Here is a 17,194-nt window from a genome sequence, read left to right on the forward strand (position 1 = left end):
TTTTGATGCCCGAGGAAATAGCCTGAAAATGAAAGGAGGATCAAATAATCATTTTTCACTCTTTGCAATCTCTTTGGTAGGCTCATGCAGTGTTTATATAGATGTAGGATTTCAGGAAAAAACCAATTTGCATAATGCTTGTGGAAAAGTTGTTGGATATCACTGTCAATTTGTTAATTTTTCATTATCTTTCAAAAGAGTTTTAAAGATGGAAAGTAGGTAACTGAATTCTGCATTTTTGAAGCATCCTACCATAATTGGAAATGATACTTAGATTGGCAGCTCACTAAAAAAGATTCAATGAAACTGTATTAAATTAATAAAAAAATAGGTTTATGTCCAATACATGCGGTGAAATCAGTAGTGCATACTTGCACATCAACATTATATTCAAGGCACGCAATATACTCAAGCTATGAGAATTATTAAAGAAAGGTTTTTAGCTATAGAAAGCAAACAGAGATTTAGCTATATTTCATCCCACTTTAGAGCTTATACAGCATACCCCAGATGGGAATTTACCAGATGCTACCTATGTAGTTTTTTCTGCCCAATGAAGAATCTTATTTAGGACTAAACATGATGTCTTCCCTTTCACAGTCTGCAATGGGAGACCTACTCAAGCCCCATGTTTAAAATTTTGCCTAAAAATGGGCTATAATATAGTGAACAATTTTTTACCTGTGTGCACAAGTTAAAGCCATTTATGTTACCAATTTGGAGTTTTTACAAAAACATTGAGGTTTTGATTGATTCTCTTTATTTTCTCTCCTGTTAATTTTTTTCTTTTTGTTTAACAGACAGAGTGCCTTAACTATGTTCGTGTCTTACAATATTTGAATGATACTTTGCTCTATGTGTGTGGAACAAATGCATTTCAGCCTATCTGTGATCATCTGGTAAGTGTGAGAATAAAGTTTATTTAGAGACAACTGGAAAATTATGTTCAGTAGTGTAAAGAGCAAAAGCCCATTTTGCATAATTAAAATTCAGTTAAAAATTCTTAGTTTGATAATAAAGACTTATCCTAATTTACGAATGCTGTTTTTACAGAACATATGGAAATATCCTTTCCATGCCTGATACGCCTTTTGTTTCTTTATCTAAACTCACTTCTTGACTCTCCGTTTCTCTGGTCCCTGTCAGCTTCTGACGTGATCTTTATTTTTCTATTCTGAATCCTTCAAAATTACATCCTTCCTTTTAACAAAAATACACCTGTCTACCTTCCATACATCGTATTCTATATTATCGTTCTTCTTTATTTTGATCTTGTTTTGTTCTCAAGGACAAAATTCTTGTGAACTTTCTTTATTTAACATCCCTTCAAAAATAATGTCAACTTTTTAAAGACATGTAGTTCCCATTTCTAAATTGCAACTTTGTTGCTTTAATGGGTTTCTTTACTATTAGAAGCATTCTTTAACATTCTGAATCAGGTATTGACATTCTAACTTTTTTTCACTTCCACTCTTTTGTCTCTTAATTTTTATCATAATTTTGTCCACCGATCTCCTAAGAGTTAGAATACTATTTGGCATAATAAAAATGGAATTTGCATAGCTCTCCCCCCCCCCCCAAATGTTTGTAGTCAAACTCAGTATTCTTCACATTTAATCCAGGGCTCTAAACATTTCCTTATTTTATCAAAATTGAGAAAATGATGTTACTTTCAGAACAAACTGGGATGTCAAAATAGTTATAAAATGTATTGATTTTAAACGGCTAATCGGTTTTCTGATTTGGGTGGCAACAAAGTTACGGTAATAAAAGGCTTCCTAAATATTTAGGCAAAATACTTTTGCATATTTATACCTGAGACATGAATGAATATAATCAATAATCTCCATAGCATATCAAATTTTATTTCTGTTGTGTACCCCAGTTGTCCATATCGTTCTTTGCTGAATCTTTGCTCACATCCTCTCTTGTCACGCTTAATTTTGCTCTAACTGTAACTTTTCTTTTGCCTTCAATTGGCTTCTAAATGAGGACTCAACTCTTCAATGTTTATTGCAGACGGTTATAGATTTCTAACACATTGTGAAACCAAGGAAGACACAAGCATTCTCAAACAGAGGTGATCCTCTGTTTGATCACCATTCACAAATGGAGAGCAGCTGTTTACAGCAAATACTATCCAGAACCAGTGGAATTTCCCTATAGTCTTATGGGTCCAGAATTCCACACAATGCAGAAAAACATTAACAGAGAATAAGCAGTTTGCCGTAGCATTACCTCTCTACGACAACTTGCTGCAGGACAACTTGCTACAGCCAACTCACTACAGAACAACTCACTGCAGGATAACAGTTGCACTAATTTCAAAGAAATAGTGGAATAAAGTTATTAAAGAAAGGATGCCAAAGGAGGAACAATTGAAATGTGAATGATAAGAATTAAACTAATAAAATGTGAATGATAAAAACTAAACTAATGTTTAATTATTTAAAATAATTAAATTGAATTGTTGAATTGTCCCATGGCGAGTTGTCCCGCGATGAGTTGGTTGCGGCAAACAGGCTGTACGACTGTGAATGAAGAAGGGGCAGAAATGTCATTCATTTCCAGGTCTTTGCCAGAAGACTGAACTGAGCCTTGTGGTTCGTTTGAAACAGTCTCCTTACACATGTTCCTGTATATGGAGTGGAAAGTAACAGTGATAATTTATTACAAAACCAAATACTTTATAATTCAGAGCACACTCATAACTTTGATTTTGGTTCATTTGTTAATTAATATAGCAATGTTATAGGGTTGATAAGATTCAATGATTTTATACAGTTCAAATATGTGAGTCCTGCTAAAATTAAACATCTAAGGCAGTATCTCATTTGTGATTTAAATTAGGTGTTGGGATATTTACCAGGAGATAATGGACTGAAGTCTGGAATGAGTTTAAACAGTTATGAATATTTCAACGGATGATTTCAAAAATGATTGCATGGGTTTGGTCTTTGTATATTCCAATCCCATTGACATTTTATTTATTTTGTTTTTGTTGTTTGCCAATTTGAATTGCCTTTAGCAGTAATAAAAATATTTGAATAAATTGAATAATCATGACAGCATCCTTTTGCCAGTATCTGATCCAAAAATGAAATGTTATAGCTCTGTATGTGTCTATGTGCATTCCAAATGATGTCTTCCATTTGTAAATTCTAACCTCCCCCCCCCCCCCAAATATCTTTTTTTCCCCTTATCATGGAAAGGGAGTAGAAATATGGTCCAGTGTGGTATAGCAGCTCAGGTATTGGACTAGGATCGTACTCTCAAGCATAGAAACTCATAGGTAATTTTGAACCAATCATCCTCTCTCAACCAAATCGTCTCTCAAAAGATTGTTGAAGAGAAAAGTGGAAGGAGGAAGTATACTGTGTATACTACTTCAAAAAAAAATCTAACAATTAAATAAAAAGAATGCTCTTTTAATTGGTAGAACTGAGAAATATTCCATATGTTCACAACTGTAAGGTAGGAATGTAGCTACTTATATTTCAAATAGAAAATAAATAAATAAAAATTAAACTGTTTTGTAGAATCTGACAACATTTAAGCTTATGGGGAGAAATGAAGATGGTAAAGGAAGGTGCCCATTTGATCCTGCACAAAGTTATACATCAGTCATGGTTGGTAAGTATATAATTTCAACAATGTTATTCTTGAAACAAATCAAGAAGATATACATGTTTGTTTAGCAGTAGTAAAGTTTCTTTCAAGCTATTTTTTTAGAACGGAATTTTTCTGATTTAAAAAAAGTAATTTGGCACAAGCCGTTCTTATTAAATTTAGCTTTCCTCATAATTTTTAAAAATCACTCTTTTCTACTTCTACCCCAAAGAATTCAACCAACAAATGCAAAGTTTATATAGGAATAGAAAAGAGGTACATTAGGAATAAATATGTAATCAAATAATAATTGCATTAAATAACTACACAGAATTGTAACTCTTTACATTTAAAGGATTGCACCGTTTTATTTTTCTTTTGTTAATTTTTCCCCACTTTAAAAAAAACACTTTTCTTTTTCCATGACAATGCACATATTTTTATCATTTGTGGGTTTCTCCCATTTCTCTGTCATTATTTTAAAAGCAACATTTCTCTGTCATTATTTTAAAAGCAATACAGAGTATTTGCTTTAAAAAATAGAGAAGTGGTATATAGAGATTTGACAGGTAAGAAGAAAGCAATTTAATTTTAGTCCGGATGGGAAAGCAAAATAGAATGTCATGTAATGTTTCAAGAGAAATACATTTAGTTTTATTCTGTTTTGTTGTTGTTCCACAGATGGGGATCTTTACTCTGCAACATCTTACAATTTTTTAGGAAGTGAACCTATTATTTCTCGGAACTCACTGCAAAATCCACTAAGGACAGAATATGCAATTCCTTGGCTTAATGGTGAGGAAATTTAGAGGGGGTTTGATCCTAGATAAATTTTAACAATGACCTTGAATTTTAAAAAAACCTACGCTAAAATGTTATTCAAAAACTGTCAGGTTTTATCTGATGTAGATTTTTTCCTATTTTTTCTAAACAATAACAACCAGTGCTGCTTTCAAACCCACAGCTGCAGAAAATAACCTTTTTTCCTGAATTTTCCATCTATGTTTGAAAGCGATGCCAAAATTCCAAGTAATGATTTCAGTATTTAGATGCTGGTTTTGATTTAACCAATTTGGTTTTGATTATGAATGACCTGGAGACTTTTCAACCAGCAAACAACCAGCAAACAGCAAGGAAAGTAACCTGCTTGACTTGTTATTTACATGCTGTTTCTGCAACTCTCTTCCCCATAGAATATTTTGTTGGGTTTCATCCAATGCTATTTTATCAAAATTTGTTTTGGGAGCTATGCATGTGTTTTCCTCATTTTGTAAAACAAGAAATTTAGATTGGAATCACTCATTCAACCATGCACGTAAATCTTGATCTCTGAGTTTAATCCATGAAAAGAGTTTGTGGTGTCTCAAAGCTTTTCCTGTTAGGTTTGTGAAAATGGAAATAATAAAAAGTATCCAATGAACAATTACAGAAAAGTGGGCCACAGGAGTATAATTAAAATGGTGGTCAATGTGGTTTATATTTTCTTTATATAGAACCAAATTTTATTTTTGCTGATGTGATAAGAGCTGATCCAGAAAGCCTTGATGAAGATGACGACAAAGTGTACTTCTTTTTCACTGAGGTGTCAGTGGAATATGAATTCCTTAACAAACTGATGATTCCAAGGATAGCTAGAGTTTGTAAGGTGGGTGAAAACATTTTCTATTTCTTTCTGGGATGGAGGAAGGAACCAGTTGAAACAAGAATTTGTTTTGTCAGTCCAGACATGCCTTTTCTTTGCAGCCTATCCCCAAGGGCAACAGTGTTAGTCTGTTTGGCCTTTCTACTTAAGAGCCAAACTTGCCATTCTTTAAATTAGATCTGCTGTGTTTCCAACAGAGCACTATAACATTAAACTGGACTGTGTGTAGACAGCCATAATTTCCATCGTTTGCCAAATGTTGCTAACTCCTGGTAGTCCCAGCCAGCATAGCCTTTAGTGAGGGATTTCAAAAGCTGTGTTTATCAGCATCTTGAAGGCCATAACAAGTTTTCCATGGGAAGGAAACATAAAAAAAAAAATCCAAATTACTCTCAACAATTAATGCTTTTTGTATAGCTTTTTGCTGAGAGAACAGAAATGCTTACTGGAATTGCTAAATGTCTGTGAAAATTGGGCGGCGGGGAGGACCAAAGACTTGGTATGGCACAGGGGTGAAATTCAACAGGTTCTGGAGAACCGGTAGCAGAAATTTTGTGTAGTTCGGCTGGCCCCAGAGTGGGGTGGGAATGGGGATTTTGCACTATCCTTCCCCTGGAGTGGGGTGGAAATGGGGATTTTGCCATCAAGCATGCCCACAGAACTGGTAATAAAAAAATTGAATTTCACCACTGGTATGGTATCCTGAAAAACGAAGGGCTTTTATGATACTATCACACATTTCTCTCCTCACATATATGCTTATCAGTCATTGTCAGCCTGAGGGAATTGGGAAATAGTGACCACTTGGCCATTAAGGTATCAAACTGGTTCGACTGGAATGTGTCCTTCTGTGCCAAGAGAAAACTCCTGATAATCTATGTGCTTCTGTCACTCTTTATGTGAGTGCAGTAAAAGTTCCTTTTACCATGAAACAATGTGTTTTTTCCCCCAAGAACATTTAATGCTCTTGTCACCTTGTACTTTTATTGTGGGTGGAAGGGTGCGGAAGTTTGTAACATATTAGGCTGTGCATTTAATTTGCAACATGTAATTAAGCAGTTCAAGCTGATTAAAGCCTGCAAGATTTGTGAAATCCCAGCAGTTTTACCAAATGTGCTTTGGTGTGGCAATGATGGTTCTCTGCACACTGACAGCTTGTCATTACTTTGAAATGGTAGCACAACTAATATATAATCTGGATTCTCATTTTTTAATATGGAATTATATGGAAGGGGATAGGGCAATATGAGAGCAAGCTTGATGTAGTGATTAAGGTACCAGGCTTAGAAATTGGGAGACTGTGAATTCTAGCTCCGCCTTAGGCGTGAAAGCTAGCTGGATGATCTTTTGCCAGTCCTCTTTCTCAGCCCTTGCAAACTACTTTTGAAATCTTGCCGAGAAAACTCCAGAAACTAGTTGAGGCAGTCATCAGGAGGTCAACAATATATTGAAGGCATACGCATTCATCAGATGTGGTATTCTGCTGGTTCGCCCCGGTTCAGGAGAACCAGTAGTGGTGGCGGCGGGAGGCTCCACCCACCCACCCTGACGTCATCATGGATTCTCTGCGCATGCGCAGAAGCACCATGTGTAAGCACGCTGCCACTTTTGAACCAGTAGCGAAGATTAGAGTATTTCATGCCTGATATATATGCACATCCTTTTGCATTGCTGGTGGTATTTAGGAAAAGTTGTCTACTTTTTAAGAAAAAGTGTGGTCGCAGCAAAGGCTGAAGACAAGGGATATTTTAAATTATAATTCTTTCAGTGTAACATGTTTCTCTTTCGGAAGCTCTGGCTTAAAATTCATTATTTGGAGATTGAGGCTTCCTGTTACTTTGCGGTGCAAGAGCACAATTCTTCCTGTGTCACAAAGGTAGAGGGAAACAAACATTTCCAACTGCCCCCCAGGTTGATATCAATTAAGTTGCACAGGGAAAAGACACAATTCTTCCTAATGCCAAGGTTGTTTGGAGTGTGGGAAAAAGCTGTATTTATCACAGCAGCCCTCAAGTCATTAACATTATAGAGACACTGAATGGCGTTTATGAATATAAAATTATGTAAAAGCACAGACTGCCTACAGGGCCTTATTCATTTATTTGAAAAGTTTTGTTGTGATGGTGGTGTGGGTGAGTGTGTGTATACAATACATTCTGAAGTCAAAACATTTTAATTCTCAAATCTCCCATTCTGTCTATTAATAACATGTTGAAACTTTGGCAAAGACATTCTCCAGACAAACCATTGACACCTCCATATTGTAGCAGAAATGTCTCTGTTGTGGTTAGAACATTTCCAGTTAAGTTTGGATATGGATATTTTAAGGTTGAAACTTTTCCTCAGTGTTTGGCAGTTTTTAAGTAAGTGCTTAAAATGTAAAAATGGCTTGGCAAATTTCATATTTTTATATTACTGATGCTTTAACAGTGCAAACCTTTTTTTAAAAAAAAATTGATCTTGGACAATGAAAATGCGTTTTTTTTTTTCTTTCAAGGGGGACCAAGGAGGACATCGAACTTTACAAAAAAAATGGACTACTTACCTCAAGGCTCGGTTGTTTTGTTCAGTCCCAGAGAAAAATTTATTTTTCAACATTGTCAATGATATTTTTATCCTAAAGACTTCAAATTTAAAAGAACCAGTGATTTATGGGGTTTTTACTCCTCAGTTGTAAGTAATAGCTTTTTGTTTTAGAGACCCATTTGTTACCACAGGAATGTAAAAAGTTGAATAAGTTTCCATGTTTTTTTTTTTTTTTTTTAAGGAATAATGTGGGTCTCTCAGCAGTATGTGCCTACAATATTTCTACAGTGGAAGATGTTTTTGCCAAAGGAAAGTACATGCAAAGCACCACAGTTGAACAATCCCATACAAAATGGTTGCGATACAATGGAGAGATTCCTAAGCCACGGCCTGGAGCAGTAAGTTCTGGATAATATGCAAACTGGTTACTGTTCCCTCTCCTTGATTTCTAAAAAAAAACAATTGTAAGGACAGTTTTTATTCAATTTTAGATACACTTCAGTGGTGGGTTCCGGGCGGTATGGCCCACTACGGCTGTCCTGGTAGTAGCCGGGAGAAGCGGCCACCATACCGGTACTTTGGCTCGTTTGGCCCGCCCGCCTGCATCCCATGGCCGTTTAATAACGTGTTTGGCCCATTGCACACGTGCGCACAGCATGCGGTGTCTGTGCGACATCTGCTGGCCAGCTGGGTGTTGCAGGGTGGTTGTGTGTGCATGCATGCACAGCACACGTGCTCATCTAAGACGGCCAGCCCCATACGCAGTGTACTGACTGCGCTGGGGTCCAAAACCCACCACTAATATACTTTTGATGGCATCTAACTTTAATTGTGATAATCCCTAAACAATAGTAGCACCAGTCTGAATAAGTGAGTTGTTTGTTACACCTCTTGACAAGGTAGATAAAACCAACTGCTGCAAGTTTCATCTTTTATTATATCATCATCGATAAGTGCTAAATTATATCCCTGAAGACCACAGGGGAGGATTTTAAGAGAACCATAATCTTGGTCTTAACACTAGAAGCTCTTCTAACCATCTATTGGGTTAGTCTTAAGTGATTGGGACATTCCTTGCCCCTTTTGCTTAATTAAGAAGTATCAATAAAGGAGAATATTTGTAGCTCAAGTTTGAAATGAGAGATCCTTGGTGCTCTTTGAACTTGGTTGTTTGCAACATTGTAAAGATGATGTTACCTATTTGGGCAATGAATTCTCTACAAGAAAACTGCCAAGCTTAGAGAACACCAAGAGTGCCTCAATTTAGCTAGTTTAAGATTATTATAATGTATATTTTAGGTTTGCTGGTCTGATGTTAATAACTAGCCATATATGGAAAATAATTTTGATGAGAAAATTGAGGAAGAAATATGCTTATCTATTTGATTTGCTTAGAACAGTTATGTAACTGTCCAGCTCAGATGATGTTACTCTAGAGCCGAGGTGGCACAGTGGTTAGAGTGCAGTACTGCAGGCCACTTCAGCTGACTGCTAACTGCAGTTCAGCGGTTCAAATCTCACTGGCTCAAAGGTTGACTCAGCCTTCCATCCTTCCCAGGTGGGTAAAATGAGGACCCAGACTGTGGGGGCGATATGCTGACTCTGTAAACCGCTTAGAGAGGGCTGAAAGCCCTATGAAGCGGTATATAAGTCAAACTGCTATTGCTATGTGGCATACATTGCAAAAGAAAATAGCAATAGCAATAGCAATAGCAGTAGCACAAAACATTAAAAAACATGATAAGCGCCATTTTTATTTGATCATATGTTATAAGAGTCCTAGTGGCAGAGTGGTTGGGATGCAGTATTGTAAGCAAAGACTGTTCCATAGTCTGGAGTTCGATCCTGATGGGCTTAAGGTTGACTCAGTCTTCCATCCTTCCGAAGTCAGTAAAATGAGGACCCCGATTGTTGGGGGCAACATGCTGACTTTTGTAAACCGCTCAGAGAGTACTGTGCTATTGTGATTGTTATATGTTAAAGATTCCTAATGTGCTGTTTCATTTCCAAAGACTATCTTTTAAGAGAATTAAAAGGCACATGAGATAATTCCTCCATTGTTGAGGTTAATTTCATCCAGTTTGGAAAGTCTTGAGTTTTGCCTCTTGAAAAAGTACAAAAATTAGTTCATACAGCTAGATAATTTTTGCAACAGAGACTTTATTTTACAGCTTGTACAGGTAGTCCTCAACGTACAACCACAATGGAGCCCAAAATGTCTGCTGTTAAATGAGACATTTGTTAAGTGAGTTTTGCTCCCATTTTGCCCCCTTTCTTGCCCACAGTTGTTAATTGAATCACTGCAGTTGATAAGTAAGTAACCCAGTAAGTAAGTAACCCAGTTGTTAAGTGAATCCGGTTTCCCCACTGACTGCTTGTCAGAAGGTCACAAGAGGGGATCACAAGACCTTGGGCCACAGCAATGGTCATAAATAAGAACCAGTTGCCAAGTATCTGAATTTCAATCACATGACCATAGGGAGGCTACAAAAGTGTGAAAAATGGTCTTAAATCACTTTTTTCAGTGCCATTGTAACTTTGAACAGTCACTGTTTGAACTGTTGTAAGTCGAGGACTGCCCGTATTATTCCTTTTTAAGTGTTCATTAATCATATTGTGTGTTTTTATTTGTTTATTTTTCATGGAACAGTGTATAAACAAGGAGGCCAAAGGAGAAAATTTCAAGAGTACACTCAACTTACCTGACAAAACCTTACAGTTTGTCAAAGACCATCCTTTGATGGATGATTCTGTGACCCCAATAGGAGACAGACCCAGATTGATCAAGCGTGATGTGAAGTATACCCAGATTGTGGTGGACCAAGTCCGTGCATTGAATGGCACGTTGTATGATGTCATGTTTATCGGGACAGGTGAGTTTTCCACATTGTATTAAGATGAGATGGCTTTTCAGTGAAGTTGAATAGGCCAATCCAATGTTGTTAGTTTCAGTTAGACTGAAAGTGGGAGAAAAGTGGGCCCAGAATTAATGAAAAGTGCTTCCTTACATAGTCTTCTTACGACTTAAGATTAGTTGTTTAATGACCATTAAAAGTCACTATGGATTTTTAAAAAGCTACTTACAAGCTCAGTCCTTGAAATTACAACTGCGCTCTTGGTCATGTGATCACATTTCAGGCACCTGGGAACCAGATTAATTTTTTGACTGATTGCAGTACTCCATATTGCTATAATCACAATGTATGGCATTTTTCAGTAGAAAATAGCAAAAGTTGCCCATTGGATGTGCTGGATTCAATTAATAAACACACGGTTCTCTTAATGACCATGTGACTCACTTAATGACCAAGATTACTCATTGTAAAAATGGTTGTAAAATCAAGTTCTCTCAGGAGGTGCCTTGGCTTATGACCGTAACAACTTAAGATTTAAATTCCAGCCTCCATCATGGCCGTAAGTCAAGGACTTACCTGTATGCATCTTCAGAAGTTTTCCTTCATATCTTTGAAAACCTTAACTGAAGTTTAGCAATTTAAGCAAAAGAGAGACTATATTTTCAGTCTGGGAATTATTACAAAATGTCCTGGTTGTGTCATTGTCAACATTTCACTGGGTGTTTCTGGGAAATGCAGTAGCTGCTGATACTAAAGGTAGTCCTCAACTTACAACAGTCTCTTTAATGATTATTCAAAGTTGTAACAGTACTGGAAAAAGTGATTTATGACTGTTTTTCACACTTATTACCACTGCATCATCTCCATGGTCATGTGATCAAAATTTAAATGGTTGGCAGCTGACTCATTTATGATGGTTGCAGTGTCCCAGGGTCATGTGATCAGCTTTTGTGATCTGACAAGCAAAGTCAATATTGAACCTAGATTCATTTAACAACCATGTTACTAACGTACAAACTGCAGTGATTCATTTAACAATTGTGGCAAGAAAGGTTGTAAAATGAGACAAAAGTCACTTAAAAATTGTCTCACTTAGCAACAGAAATTTTCGACTCAATTATGGTTGTAAGTCAAAGACTACCTGTATATTGTTGCATGTTCATTTGATACAGGTGTGGGATATGTTATATAATCCACTCTACTTTTCAAGAGGTGCATACATAAACCACTGCAGTTTATCTAAAATTAAAAGCAACAGAATGGAGATAAAAGCTGAGGCAAAAATTGGATCAGGGGCAAAACTGCTGAAGCAGGCAAGTTATATAGTAAAAAGCAATATGCAAAACATTGAAAAAGCAGAGAAAGCTAAAAGGTTTTGAAATCCCTTGTGAAGAAGGAATCTGTAGACTCCCAAGCATGGTCAATGTGTGTTTATTTTTACACGGCTGCCAAAAACATTGCCTTCTGTCATTTCAGATCAAGGTGCTCTTCACAAAGCAATCAGCTATGAAAATGGAATGCATATTATGGAAGAAATTCAGCTCTTCCCAAATTTTGATTCTATTCAGACTCTCTTGCTTTCTTCAAAAAAGGTAGGGCTGAAGTGAAGGCAAGGAAATTGTAGTAACCCTGGGAAAAACAGACCTGAGGAAATCAAATCTTGCAATATGTAAAGATTGGGGATTGGGGGGGGGGAGGAATCAGCTGCTGAATTCAGGGTGATTAATTAGGCTGCAAGATAGATGCAGCTCCCTGGGTGATGGGTAGATTTGAGTTTATGCCAAGACTCAAACACCCAAATAGATTCTCATAATATGCTCACTTTTAGTTGCAGAAGCACCAAGTTGTAATTGTTTGTATTCATGCAGCCTTTTGGGGACTACAGATAGTCTTCGGTTAACAAGTACTCGTTCAGCAACCAAAGTTACATGTGGGGGTTTTGACCAGTTTTCATGTTCCAGCCATCCCAGCCATCAGAATTATGCGGTGTCTGGCAACCGGCTCCCATTATGATGCTTGCAGCATCCCATAATTATGTGATCACAATTTGTGATCTTCCCTGCCATCTTCCCATCAGAAAAGTCAATGGGGAAACTGACAGGGAAGGACACAAATTGCTTGGGTTAATCTTCCTCATGCATGCACCTTTCCCCAGCCGGTCTCCGCTGGTGCTGTGCATCACCAGCCACCTGCACACATTTCCTGAGCATTGCTGCACCCATACCATGCCTCCCCAGCCACTCTTGCACTTTCTCCCACTCAATAGCACCTGCTACCCTTGTGCCTCACCTACTCCCATCACTCAGACATCGTTTCCCATGTGGCAGCAGCTGTGCTGACACTACACCTCTACTTCTTCACCTTTTTCCACCCAGCAACAGCCACATAATCCACCTGCCAGCCTATTTGCAATCCACCTGGGACTTGCAATTATGTTGCAAGTTATGTGTGTCATGCTTTACAACTGCATCCCTTCCCAATTGCAGTCCTAAATTAAGGATACCTGTATAGCTTTTTGATTTGGGACTACAAGCAGGAAGGAATGTGATCATTCAGAGATAAGTTTATATTTTCATGAAGAATGAAAAGTCTAATGTATCTTAATTTGTTCTGTTGACTAATAGCCTGGAGAGCTAGTGTCAGAATTACTGTGCTCAATGGACAAATAACAAATAATCTGACATCATTCAGTTTTCTGTGATGGAGTTCACACTCAGTACTCAGCCACGATTTGTTTATAATACTTCGTTGATCAAACCATTGTTGGCATCTTGAAATTCAGCGGCAAATTTCAGCAACATGAATGTTACCTATGTTTCTCAAAAATAATGCTAGAAATGAGGATAGACCCCTTCCCATTTGCATCTTCACCTACAAATCTTCCCAAAACACTTTGAAATCAAGCCATGATAACTTGGCAATTTTCCTACTGAATTTAAACAGTAAGTTGATTGAGAAATGGGCTTAAGAGTGAAAGTGTGTTGTTACCCAGCACCTAAAAACAATTGGCCCCTATCTGTGACCACCATGCTACCAAAGGCATCGTAGTTGCATTTATAGTTCAGAAAAAGATTATCCATCCCTATCATAATCTTTGATTTACAAACCACTAGGATTGAGGTTACACAACATTCCAAGCCATAAATAAGCAAACCACATTGATGGTTTAGAAGGCATGATGGATGAGTCCTGCTTGTTACAAGCTCATTTCCATTGTTTATCTAATTCCTGCTTTTTAAACCAAGCGGTGCATATCTTAAAATAACGATAAGCTATTTTAGTTATCTCTTTTAAAAAGATTAGGGCTGGGAGCTTATATTAACATCCCAACCATCTCTTTAATGGAGAAAAGAATGTTGCAACATCAACAGCTGTAGTAATATATAGTAAGTAATTGTCTTAATACTCTGTCCATAAGACACCATAGATGTTTGATGTTTCCATTACTCCTCTGGTTCACAGTAAAAAAACAATAACATCCCACAATTTATTAAGTGAAGGTCCTTGGAATCAGTACAAATTGGAAGTCTGAAGTTGTGTTAGGCAGCTTAGTCCCATGGCAGCCTAATATTGTTAGTTTTGACAATGGTTGTGGCTTACACAGGCTGTTAGTTCACAACAGCAGAATTTTCTTTTGAGAAATACTGTTGCTCAATCTTTTATGAAGCTTCCTTCTTGCTTGAGGTGGGAAGTAAAATATGCCCTCTTATACCGATTGCCTTGGTATTTTCTGCAGGGAAAGCAATACCTCTATGCAGGATCCAATACAGGAGTAGTCCAGTCACCTGTTGCATTTTGTGAGAAGTATAGTACCTGTGTGGACTGTATCCTGGCAAGAGATCCATACTGTGGTTGGAATCCCCATAAATCCCTTTGCGGTGATATCTTCAAAGAAAATGAGAATAACAGGTAAAAGTACTGAGATGCAACTACATTATATATTACAATGAAGATCAAATGTGTTTATGTGAATCAACTACTAAAATGTCATTCAATGAGCAGTTCTAAGCATGCATATTGCACAAAATGCAACATCTTGACAGTCCTATATTATTTTTATTCTTTTGAAACTATTTCTTCTTCTAATTCTTTCTGCCTCATCTGGAAAAAGAACTTTAAGCATATGGATAGTTAGTAAAATTTGAAAAGTAATAGGGATGGGATGAAAGAGAAAAAGATATCTGAAAAACTTCGTTTATAACGCTTTAGAAAAGAAGAAACTCACAACTTTCCAGTGAACAATGGGATCAGAACACTTAAATAATTTTGTGTATGTTTACTTAGAACTAGGTGTAGCTGACTTCAATGGATCTTACTCATAATTTTTAAAAACTGTATAAATTGCTACTTTAACTTGTTTTTAGAACTAGGGAAAATAATATGAATTGAAGATTAATAGGGATGTTGTAATTTTCATAAAATATATACAACTTAACATAATTTAATTCTAAGCCAAACTATCTAAAATACAATGCAGAATATATAAAATGCAAAGTAAAAAAATAGCTTGAATATTTTGCTTTGCGAAATCAGGTCATGTTTAGTTTAGCTTGGGTATGTCTAATGCACAGCCCGCAGGTTGCAGGTAGTTCTGGACAGGACCCACAAAATAACTAAAAATAAAGTTATTTATACAAACTGATATAAAGTTATACATTAATGATATTATATAGTTTGTATGTGGCCCAAGACAATGTTTTAGTATTATATCTAAATTCTAATATGCAATTAAATTAAGCTATATTTTATGGAAATAAGGCAGCTTTATAAACCGTGCTTTTGAATAAGGTTAATTAGAGTTTGCCAGATTTGGATGATATGGCAAAATGTCATAAATGAAAAATACAACCTTTAATTGTATCAGAGAGGAAGGGAAGAAGTGAGAAAAAGGAAATTAGTATTGTTTCAATCTAAATACTGTAATTATTATTTTGTCGTCCCAGTTTTGGCTGTTGTGTTCTGGATTTTTTTCATGCATAAGCAAGTTAGGCTATAAGAGAACAAATTGCATGAATCAGAACACACCTCTTAGCTCAATCTCCCAAGTTTTCAACTATAGACTGCACTAACCTGCTTTACTATTCTTTCCAAACCAACTGGTACTTTCGCCTTTATTTGCATTTCGTAGAAGTACTGCAAGGCATATTATGCACACAATTATTGTTTACAATATTTTTAGGAGGAAAATATAGTTTCTTACTTTAAATTGAGATCATCCATTTGTGCCTGGTATAAATGGAGAATAAGGAAGTTAGGAAAATGGCAAGTATCAGCCATTTTGTCCATCCTAGACACTCTGGTCTTATTTTGCCTTGGTCATTTGCTCCTGTCCCCTCCCCAAAAAGGGGTTTGTTTTTGTTTCCCGTGGATTGTTCTGATTTGCATTGAAGAATCATTTCAAACGCTCCAGATTGATATCTGTTAATCTGCAGGGTTAACAGATTATACACACATACATTAGCTTCAAAAGTTATATCTTTTCCTGTTTGCTTTTCTGTACCTAATGTCACACTGATGCATGAGGATTCTTTCATGTGTTGGAAGTTCTCCCCTTTCTGTGAAGGCATGCTAGGAGAACCAAAGGCTGGTGGTTAAAAATAGTATATGGAACATACCATTTTTCTTCATTGATAAATCATATGTTGCTATATCTCCATAACAGACAAATTATGAATAACATTACAAATTATTTTTTTCCTTCATGAATTTGTTTGTTGCAAGGAGCAGCTGATTTCAAAATCCAGCATAACCTTCTGCAAACATGCTTCTCCCCTATATTTATTTGAATATAATAAATATTCAAATAAATTATTTGAATATTTTTAGCTATAATTAGCGGTGCACTTTAAAAAGTTCTGATGATTTTGCAGTAAGGTTATACATACAGGATATGGCAATTTATTATATCTCACACTATATATTGTTTCTAGGGATTGGATTCAGAATATAAGTGGAGATGCCTCCTCTTGTTCAGGTAAGCTTTGGTTTTCATAAATGATTGAATAACACAGAATAAATGTTGGATACATTTATTTATTTCTACAGGGAATATTCCTCATTTGCATATAATATATATTGTTATCACATTGCTTATATTTTTAACATGCTTCATAATTTATTCTGTAACTACCCTTAAAATGTTTGAAGAAACAGGACTGTGATCATCTCTGAATTCATAACCAAGTTGATCATGGAATTGTCCAATTGCATAAACCAGGAATAACCCACACATGAAATCATGGGGTCGTATAAAAAGAAACTGAGAAAGAGTTTAGAGTTTAGAGAGTTTAGAGTAATTTATTTATATGCCGCCCTTTTCCCTGGGGGGACTCAGGGCGGCTTACAACTCGAAAAGGGGGGGGAAACAAACAATTAACACATAAGACAGTACATCATTAAAAGCACAACATTCATACTATTAGGGTGGGTTACAGTCTTTAACCCCAGGCCTGACGGGTTAGCCAGATTTTAAGGGCTGTGCGGAAGGTCTGGAGGGTGGTGAGGGTACGAATCTCCACGGGGAGATCGTTCCATAGGGTCGGAGCTGCCACCGAGAAGGCTC

At 36.6% G+C, this 17,194-nt stretch overlaps 1 protein-coding gene across 2 annotated transcripts in view; it reads left to right on the forward strand.

Annotated features, from left to right (window-relative positions):
• SEMA4D (semaphorin 4D) overlaps positions 1–17,194 on the forward strand; it is a 101,403-nt gene that overhangs the window by 80,488 nt on the left and 3,721 nt on the right. For both annotated transcript variants that reach the window (XM_087715899.1, XM_087715900.1), the window contains exons 6-15: positions 801–899; positions 3,540–3,633; positions 4,291–4,404; positions 5,103–5,254; positions 7,749–7,924; positions 8,019–8,175; positions 10,428–10,650; positions 12,109–12,224; positions 14,369–14,541; positions 16,563–16,606. In XM_087715899.1, the coding sequence (XP_087572025.1) occupies positions 801–899; positions 3,540–3,633; positions 4,291–4,404; positions 5,103–5,254; positions 7,749–7,924; positions 8,019–8,175; positions 10,428–10,650; positions 12,109–12,224; positions 14,369–14,541; positions 16,563–16,606 (1,348 nt within the window). The remainder of the gene's footprint in view (positions 1–800; positions 900–3,539; positions 3,634–4,290; positions 4,405–5,102; positions 5,255–7,748; positions 7,925–8,018; positions 8,176–10,427; positions 10,651–12,108; positions 12,225–14,368; positions 14,542–16,562; positions 16,607–17,194) is intronic.

This window comes from Thamnophis sirtalis, unplaced genomic scaffold (genome assembly GCF_051295495.1).
Source record: "Thamnophis sirtalis isolate CommonGarterSnake01/CBP01778 unplaced genomic scaffold, rThaSir2_p1.2 scaffold_5, whole genome shotgun sequence".
NCBI classification, from domain to species: domain Eukaryota; kingdom Metazoa; phylum Chordata; class Lepidosauria; order Squamata; family Natricidae; genus Thamnophis; species Thamnophis sirtalis.